Source organism: Charadrius vociferus, unplaced genomic scaffold, assembly GCF_000708025.1.
Source record: "Charadrius vociferus isolate BGI_N301 unplaced genomic scaffold, ASM70802v2 scaffold196, whole genome shotgun sequence".
In the NCBI taxonomy this organism is placed as follows: Eukaryota; Metazoa; Chordata; class Aves; order Charadriiformes; family Charadriidae; genus Charadrius; species Charadrius vociferus.
In genome coordinates this window covers 2,789,533-2,798,302 of record NW_009648953.1, presented here as the reverse complement: position 1 = coordinate 2,798,302, position 8,770 = coordinate 2,789,533, and the positions used below count along the sequence as shown (strand labels likewise).

At 41.5% G+C, this 8,770-nt stretch overlaps 1 protein-coding gene across 1 annotated transcript in view; it reads right to left on the bottom strand.

Moving 5' to 3' along the window:
- Window positions 1–8,770, bottom strand: part of STAB2 (stabilin 2) — an 83,863-nt gene that overhangs the window by 55,376 nt on the left and 19,717 nt on the right. Inside the window, exons 11-17 of the mRNA XM_009887442.1 lie at window positions 8,126–8,275; window positions 6,712–6,855; window positions 5,859–5,921; window positions 5,647–5,766; window positions 5,108–5,161; window positions 3,834–3,914; window positions 2,774–2,926 (exon numbers count right to left, since the gene is read on the bottom strand). Coding sequence (XP_009885744.1) covers window positions 2,774–2,926; window positions 3,834–3,914; window positions 5,108–5,161; window positions 5,647–5,766; window positions 5,859–5,921; window positions 6,712–6,855; window positions 8,126–8,275 — 765 coding nt within the window. The remainder of the gene's footprint in view (window positions 1–2,773; window positions 2,927–3,833; window positions 3,915–5,107; window positions 5,162–5,646; window positions 5,767–5,858; window positions 5,922–6,711; window positions 6,856–8,125; window positions 8,276–8,770) is intronic.

The window sequence follows — 8,770 nt, the reverse complement described above, 5'->3', positions numbered from 1 at the left end:
CCTACTCCTCTCTTTTAAAGAACTAGCAGTTTCTTAAATAGAAGAAGAGCATGGACACAAATGCACTGGAGTTGTACGCTCAACTTGGTCTAATATATTAACTAATATTGTTTGAGGGTCTGGTGCAGTCTGTACATTTAACTTCTATGAGAATTTTTTTTACTTCTTCCTAGGAAGACCACAAATTAGTGGAGTCTTGTATACAGGCAGTGTGAACAGAAATTTGTCTTGTGCATAGGTGGTGGAGAGAAAAATATTCTTAGTTTCCGTATCATAGATCGTGTAGCCCGTTATGATCCAGCGGTGTATAACTATTTTTGTCTTCACCTTTCAGTTGCCTTTCCTCACTAGCTAATTTATCACCAGGTGGTGGTGACAGAGACTGGCAATTGCAGCGCTGAGGAGAGATAAACTCCAGTGGCAGTTTTAAAGGTGGGCCCTCTGACAGGCTCAACATACAGTTACTTCAGAGAGGTTGAGACTTTCAGTGTGTGGCTATGGGGTTTGTCAAAGCTGCGTTGCTCATGACTGCTAACTTCTTGTGTTTTAACCAAGTTAGAATAAATCCTAGAGATGGCATCCGATGTGTTACTTCACTGTGTTTCATAATCAGTGGACAAGTGAACCTGAATTATGGAATTTTCCCATAAATCCCACAGATTTATCACTGGAGTTGCAGGGAAAGAATCAGGTATTGGTTGGATTTAGTAGTCCCTCATGTTGTAGAGCACTGAAAGGAATAAAGGACCAGACTTACAAAAGCATTTGGGCACCAGATAGTTGAGGTGCCAATGCCACTACTATGTTTTAAATGCCTGCGGGTCAGACATATTTTGGCAACATATTTGGGTGTTATAAAATCTCTTTGATAAGCTGCGTAGTCATGGCTGAAGTTGACTTAGGCTCTTAGCTTTCTTTGCATTTCTGAAAATCCCTGCAAGTGCCTCTTTGCTCCTTTAGAACTTAAAAATCTGGCTGATTGCTGTGGAAAGTGTTTCCCGCTGTTGGCATTGCTGTCACTGCTGCTCAGTGCCACTCGGTGTCATGTATTTGCTCCCGTTCTCCAGCTGGGATGGTCTCAGCCTCTGACGTGTACCTACTCCCTCCTTTTCCTGAGGATGGGAGTCCTTCTCTCCCCTCTGCCACGCAGAGAGGGCACAGGGAAATGCATCTGCACTTCCAAGCAAGGTCCAGTCTGCCCCTTTTTGGCAGTAGATAAAGATACTGTCTTTGCACTGGAGTGTCTGAAGCATAGATATATATTCCCTTCCACCAAGTCTGCTGTGGGCGTGATGACCTCTGGGAGGAGGTGGAGCAAGATAGTGAGTGCTGTGGTTACTACCAGCATTCAGGTACAGTTAGGTGGCTACGTATGTGTTAACATAATGGTTTCGCGTTTATGGATGTACAGTTCTTGTAGGTGTGTACAACTGCCAGTTCCTACAAGGTCTGTCACTTTTTGCTGGTACCAAAAGTGGTATTTACAAGGTGGCATTGCTCTTGTTTTCCGAAAGTGATGAAGATGCAGGATGGTGGGTAAGAAAAGCAAAGCCACTGCTCCCTCTGGTAATCTCCTTGCTAGCAGTGCTCTGCTTAAAGCCTTGGATATTAAACTATATTTCAAACTATGCATGAAGCTTTCAAAGCTGACAAGAGTTCCTAACTTCAGTTTAGGGAATAATTTTTGTGACAGGTGAAATTTGTTTTGTCTTTAATTTTTCAGAGTGTTGCTTTAGGATTGACTGATTTCAGGCGTAGTTTGTAGGTAGGTTTCTGGTAGGGAATTCAAATTACTGGAGTGTAATTTGAATTTGTAAGGGGTTGATTGCTTTTTGTATTGGAGATTGCGGCTCGGTGCTCTGCCTGGTTTACGATTATATTGCACATACGGCACTTTGTAGTTACTGCCAGAGGTAATAGTTCTTTAGTGCCAGCTCTTGTGTTTTCTTCATTAAATTTTGATGCTGTCCAGCTCTGCTGGGAACCTCTTTCAAGGCTGTGGTTCTGGACTGTTGTAAGCTAAGATAGTAAATGTTTTGCATTACTGTACCAGAACTGTTACTGGCCCAGATGTGTGCTTGAACACGGTCCAGTAACAGCTCACTGGAGCCACGCTTACTGCAGACTAAAAAATCAGTCTGATACTCAGTCTTCTTACCAGAAATAGTATCTGAATGTTACAAAGTGTAAATGTCTGTACTGTGTTACCAAACTGAGCAAGGTATGTAAAAATCCACCCTTTGAAATATGAAACAATCTTGTAATTCCTAATTTGAAGAAAAGTGGAAGAAAGCAGGGCTAGGGGAAGCTGTGGCTTCTGAAAATAACATATCTCTAATTTATTTATAGAAAATTAATTATTGTGTTAATATTATAACTCACTGGTTCCTTTCCCTGCATATTTAGTAGAAATGAAAATACTGATCCAAAATAGTTTTCCTGGGAGCTTGACACTGCTTACCATGTACTTGTATGCACAGGTGAGATTCAGGAACTGAAGGCAAAGTTTGACCAGAGAAACAACATATCTAAAAGGGCTACTGCAAGAACTAGATGAGTTGAAGTGGTATAGGACGTGCTCATACGAGTTCCCTATTTACAGATTATTTGCATTTGTGCAGTACTGCTGGCCAGGTGGCTGTATGTCATTGATATATTAATTTCCTCAAATACTCCTCCTTTAATGGGCAATATCAGAGAAAGCAGTAAGGAGGAAGCTGGACCGCGTTACATGGAGCAGTGAAGAGCTATTGATTTGGTGTGATTCTCTTACCATTGTGACGTGACTTCTTGTCTCATCACAACGATGTGGTAGAATTGGAACAATTGTGGGTGGGATGAGGACTCCTGCCAGAGTATAAATGCGGCCATTTTTTGCAACAATATCTGTTTCTTCCATTTTTTCTCCACTCACCAAGACTTGTCCCTATGAAACAATAAATTATTATTAATAATTTTTTCATAGCTTCTCAATTTCTGATAATACCAAGAATTTCTACTCATACTTCTTTTAATTTGCTATCTATTTTTTATTATGCTTTTTCTATGCAAGCTTCTTGGACATTACCTTGAATATTGGTCTACAGCAGCAGTATCTAAGGTTTCCTCTTAATCTTCACTGTTAGCCTGTGGAACTGGTGACTAAAAGACTGGCCAAAATAAGAAGACTACTGATGACTTCAGGGGGGTAGGGTGGGTGGGGAAGTTAGAGAGAATGTGGGATCTATCCAAATCCATGGGAGGAAAAAAAAAGTATTCTTTCTGCATTTACTAATGCAACTTATGCCTTTACAACAATTTTCATAAGTGCATCTCTTCTCCAGAATGCTCATATTTGGCTAAAATATGCAAAAACAGAAGAGACTTAATGTAACAGATAAGTTTGGGTTTGCAAAAGTACTAAGAAATTAACCCCTTTAAAAATGTGTTTACTATGTTCATCAAGATCAGAGACTATAATATTAAAGAGAATAAAAGAATACCTGTGTGCACTAAGAAGTGTTTAAAGTAACCCAAATATGTAACAGAATGATTTAAAATATTTTAAATAGATTTTTTTTTTTTTAAACTAGGCAAAGCATAAATGAGGATCGTTCCTGGACTGGGGCTAGTCATAAGAAAGAGACTGCAGGCTGTCCTTATATTCTAGTCTGCAACCTTTATAATACTAATTTCTAACAGTGGGTGAGAATGGCAAGTTGAAAATTTCTGCCTCATAGTAAGAAATTCCTCTGCTAATGTTCCCCCTTCTCCCTTTTTTTATTCCCCCCATATGCAAATAGTTGCCTAGATCGGAGAGAGCTGTTCACAGGTGAAAGCTGCCTTTGACTTACGGTGCTGGTCCTGTTAAAGTAAATGAGCTGCTGCGCCATGCTTCTGATGTGCTCTATTGAGACGAGGCTGGCAACTTCTAGCTGAAATGAATATAAATTGGTTGAAAGAAATGTAATATTGTTATTCTTTTTAAATCCATGTGGATTTCATGAGAAAGACCACCTTTCTCTTTAGGGTGAGTGAATGACCCTATTGGGTTTTCTCTAGCTACGTGGGCAGCCTCGTATTGACTGACCTGCTTCTGTAATGAAGTTAGAGTGATTAAATTTTGACTGACCCTGCCGATTGCTGCATGTGAAGAGCTTGTTACCCAAAAGGATATTAATTTTTCTCCTAATTATGGCAACCAGTCTAAGTAAAGCTATCACCTCTCTCTGAAAATAGCCCTGTTTGCATCCTTAGACCACTGGGGAAATGGCGGTGCTGATATCCCATGAAGGGACACTGGGACCTCGTGCTTCTGCTCCCTGTGATCCCGCTTTGTGCCAGGAGTGATGTCTGCCTCGGACGTGAGCAGGGCCTTTCCCTAAGGATACAAGCGCATCCTTCCTTCCTTGCAGCTGGAGTTGGGGTGGGGATGAGTTTCAGTCGCATCTACCCTTAGTTGCTGGTGGTGTTGCTGGTTCTGCTCTTTGTTTCCAGTAGGAAAAAGAGGGAGAAAAACAGGGGGCTTGTTTAGGGGATGACACAAACACCTCTCTGATAAGCAGAAGATGAATCCTGGCAGAACAGGCTCAGAGACAGCTTGATTTTGACAGCAACAAGTGCTTTTCCTGCTACTTGTTCCTGCAGCCCTGCCAAGCAGACAGTACCCCCTGACAATGGTTCTTGCTCCACAGCAGGCTAAGGGAGCAAGGGAGAAAGTCTCAGGTTCAGGATAACTATATATGTATATATTTTTTTTTTTTTTTTTCTCCACCCCTCTTGGGCTAAGACCTCATCATCAAAAGGTGTATTTTAAAGTGGAAGTAGTTACTTGCGTGTAACACATTAGCATGACGCAACACAATTTAAATTTGCCATGATTCAAGGACTACCCCATGTCTCCTAGCAGGGTTTTATTTTGATTAGTGACCCTGAGGTGAAAGATTTGTGTTCTCTGTTAGTGACCTTTATGTGACTACCAGTAGAAAAGGCAGAGGCATAGCTGTCCTTTGCAGCCTTGCTGTGCAGCACTGAGCAGAGGTTGTTCTTGAAAAACCTCTGCCTTCAGAGTGGTTAAGGATTTGAAAATGTTCTTGCACCCCTGGGTTAGTAAAGCAGCCACACTCACCTCGGTGTTGGAGACAACGTGGTATCGCACCAGCTCCAACAGCTTCCATGAACCCTGCCAAAGCAGAAAATAGGTTGTTTTAGCCCAAAATGAGGCACACAAACTCAGCCTAGCCTGTAAGAGGACAAGTGGATAAGAACAGCATCACTGACTGGTGCACCAGAAACCTCTGGGTCAGTGGTGGTGTTCAGCTCATGGCACACAACCTGCCCTGTGGTGTCTGCTCCCTCTGTCTGTCCCTGCCAAGGGTGACACCTCCCAGGAGAGGGTTTGGGGCTCTGCCGTGTGGCAGTCCAGGCTGTGCTGGCAGGGCAAGAACAGGGGGGTAAGGACCTGGTGTGGGGATTGGTGTCGCTTCAGAGGATGGGAGATCCCAAATACCATTCCTCTCTAGGTGTTACCTTGATCTTAATTGTTAGAGATGGCTTAAGCCTTGATCACAGGAGCTTAGTTTTGATGAATGCAGGAAAAGGATGTATGCATGCATCTACTTATATATCTACTACCTAAGAAAGGCTTGCGTCATAGAAAGACTTTACCTCTGCAGAGAGCAGGTAATCCAGAGCCTCAGCTTTCATATTGCTCAGAGCCTCATTACTCGGAACAAAGACTGTGTAAGGTCTGTTGTGCTGCTGTAAATCCATTCCCAGGCCAGTTTTCTGTTTTGGTTTAAAAATAAAAGTGAAATTACATATCAGTATTGAAGAACATCTGAAAATAGCTTTATAGAATTGCTTTTCTGGATCCTTACCTCTATGAAAGACGTAAATTGGCTGTATCTTCCATTATCTTGAAGTACTGACATTATGGTTTCCTAAAATAAGATGAAAGTAAGATTTATTTCAGTTAGGAACGTGGAATAGATACCAATCCTTATCAGATCTTTTTTTAGTTACTGTATGAGTCTCAGTTATTCCAGATTGAATACATTTGGGTCTCCTTGTTGTTTGGGTGGCTGGTGGTGACTGGAAATGGCTGAGATAGCATCAATACAGGAGTGCTACTACACTAGTTTATAGTTAGATTTTGTCATTGTCTTGAAATATTGTGTAGTCACAGAACGTACAGTGTGTGCATGGGGAAAGTGTTACTGTATCTTCATTCCCAATAAGAAAGGGTGGAGAAGTAAAATATTTGCAAAAACACCATATAAAAACCTGAACTCTTAAGGAAGTACGCTAAGCAGGGCACCAAAAAACCCAAAGCATCCAAAATTATCAGTTTTTATATTAGCCTTTGGAGGGGGGGCGGGTGGGATTGCTGCTTTGAGTAAGTCTTGCCTGATACCTGTCCAGATGTCCCTCCTTTTTGTATGTTGTTCTGCAATTTGGTGAGATGCACTGACTGTGACTGCCAATCTAATGAGGAACCACTCAAATGCAGTGAGTACAGCCCAATCCTCCACAGACCAGCTTGGCAGAAAAATGAATGTCTGTTTGCTGTGGGAACTGTCATTACCTTTCACTTTGAATGCTGCTTCTCTGAGTTGGCGCACAATGGCTCCGTAGAGTTTGTCTAGCTGCTGTCAGCCATCCTCCTTTGCATTCAATTAATGTGAAACTATTTTAAAGTCTGTCATTGCATGTATATAGCTTATGGCTCACCTCTTTGCTGCTTGCAAATGTTGGCTCCACGTTGTCCAAGGCTTTGTCAATAATGTGCAAAATCCCATTGGAAGCAATAATATTTCCCTGCAAAAGTTTTCCTTTTCTCCTTCCTCCTTGGATTCTGATTCTTAATTGATTATCCTGAAAGAAGCCAGGCAATGGCTAATGAGCTCTTTATTATGGAATGACAACAGAGAGAGTATGAGTGTTAAAGTCTAACACCCCCTTCCATTGCCAACACCTGGACCACTTAAATCCAGGGAGGTTAAAGGTTGCTTCCAATGCTTATCAAGGAAATGGAAAAAATTCCTTTGACTTTGGATCAGGACCATGTTATTTTGTTCCAGGACAGCACAGTTCAGAAGACAATCAGGGACAGGCCCTGTGGGGAGAGCAGTGTACCTAAAAGGGCTCTGATGACTGCTAGTAATAAAAGTCTGCCAGGAAATGATTTAAAATGTGATTGTAGTGAAAGGGTCAACTCCCATAATCTTAAGGGACTACATCCCATTTCCTTATATTATATGTATATTTAAAACAACAAGATGTTGCTGATTCTGCACTGTCCTGAAGCCTGCAGGAAACTAAGAGGCCTCAGACAGCAATGACATTTTCCTGTTACAAATGCAGTGTGTACTGGTTAGAGAAATAAAACAGATCTCTCTTCTCAGGTGCCACTGATCTGCTAAAAAACATGAGAAGTACTTGATTTCAGCCTTCAAATAGGCTCATGTCATTATCAGACATTTTAAATAATTATAAAATCTAGTATATCAGCTGTAGAGAACAATTCTTTTAAGCTGTGGGATCAGACTGCCCTGATGTTTTCTGACACCAAATAAGCTGTGCTAGTGATGAACTTTACTCCATGTTTGCCATGATAAGTTGCATTTATTTTATTTTATTTATGTTGAAGACTTCTGTGTGCTGCATCAAAGGATGCTGATGCTCGGTGGAAGGTGGGGTCTACAGTGTAGTCAGTGCTTGCTCTGTGTGAGCAGTAGGCACGAGTTTCCAGCATAAGCTCCGTGTTTTTTCTTTCCCCACACCCCCTCTTACTTCACCAAGGCTCTCTTAATGTCCCACCCCAGCTCTGCTGGTTGTGCCTGCAGATTTAAGATGACTTAATTTTAGCAAACGGTTTTAGAGGGGTCTGTGTTAGTCTATGTCACTCACTGGTGATGCATCTCTAAAGGTAATTTTTGTTTCCACTGATTTTAATGAGAACTTTAATGCTGGTGGGGTTTCAAGTTTTGCTTGAACTCCATATAATGCGTGCCCGCAGCTGTGGTTTTTCATAATCCAGCAGCTATCTGCAACCTGATGTCCTGCTGCAGAAAGACCTGTCTTACCCCTTGTTGAGTGAACAGAGAGTAGTATTCTTGTTGAGGTAGGCTGGAAGGCCGCTTACCTTTTCTCCCTTTGATATCTCTCCTGACTTGCCAGTCAAAGTATATATTACATTAGTATTATTCAAGCTACTGGTATTCAGTTGACCAGCAATTACATGGAGTTTCACAAAGTACTGTGCTTTCTGTTTATTATTCAGAAGATCCTTTATCTAGAAGAGCAGAAGAACAGAGATTTATTTCAATACAAGTGGAGGCCTCTCTTGGTTTCTGTTCAGGTCAGATCACACCCTTATGTCCCTGCATGAGCAGTAAGTGCCTCAAGGGTTGTCCTGTCTTCAGTGGGAGGTAATGGATGATGACCACTGGCATATCAGGCCACGCTTTTTTTTTTTTTTAAACTAAACTCATAACTTTTTATCAGCCTTACATAAAAGGTGACCTGTAAGCCTGCCTGCTGAAAATTCAGATCTAAATCCAGTCCCCCTCTCAACTAGGTGAAAAACCCTTGAGTGTATGCATGTAAGACAATCCAAATCTTACTTGAGGCATGACTGTGTTCTACCCTGACTTGCCAAATTATTTTGCTTTTCTTTCAAGTAGGAAAAAGACAGTCTCTGGCCCCTAGATGTAAATGTATCCAGAGGTATACTAGAGAAAAAAGTTCTGAATCTGTTGAATCAAAACACTTTTAACACAGATGAGAT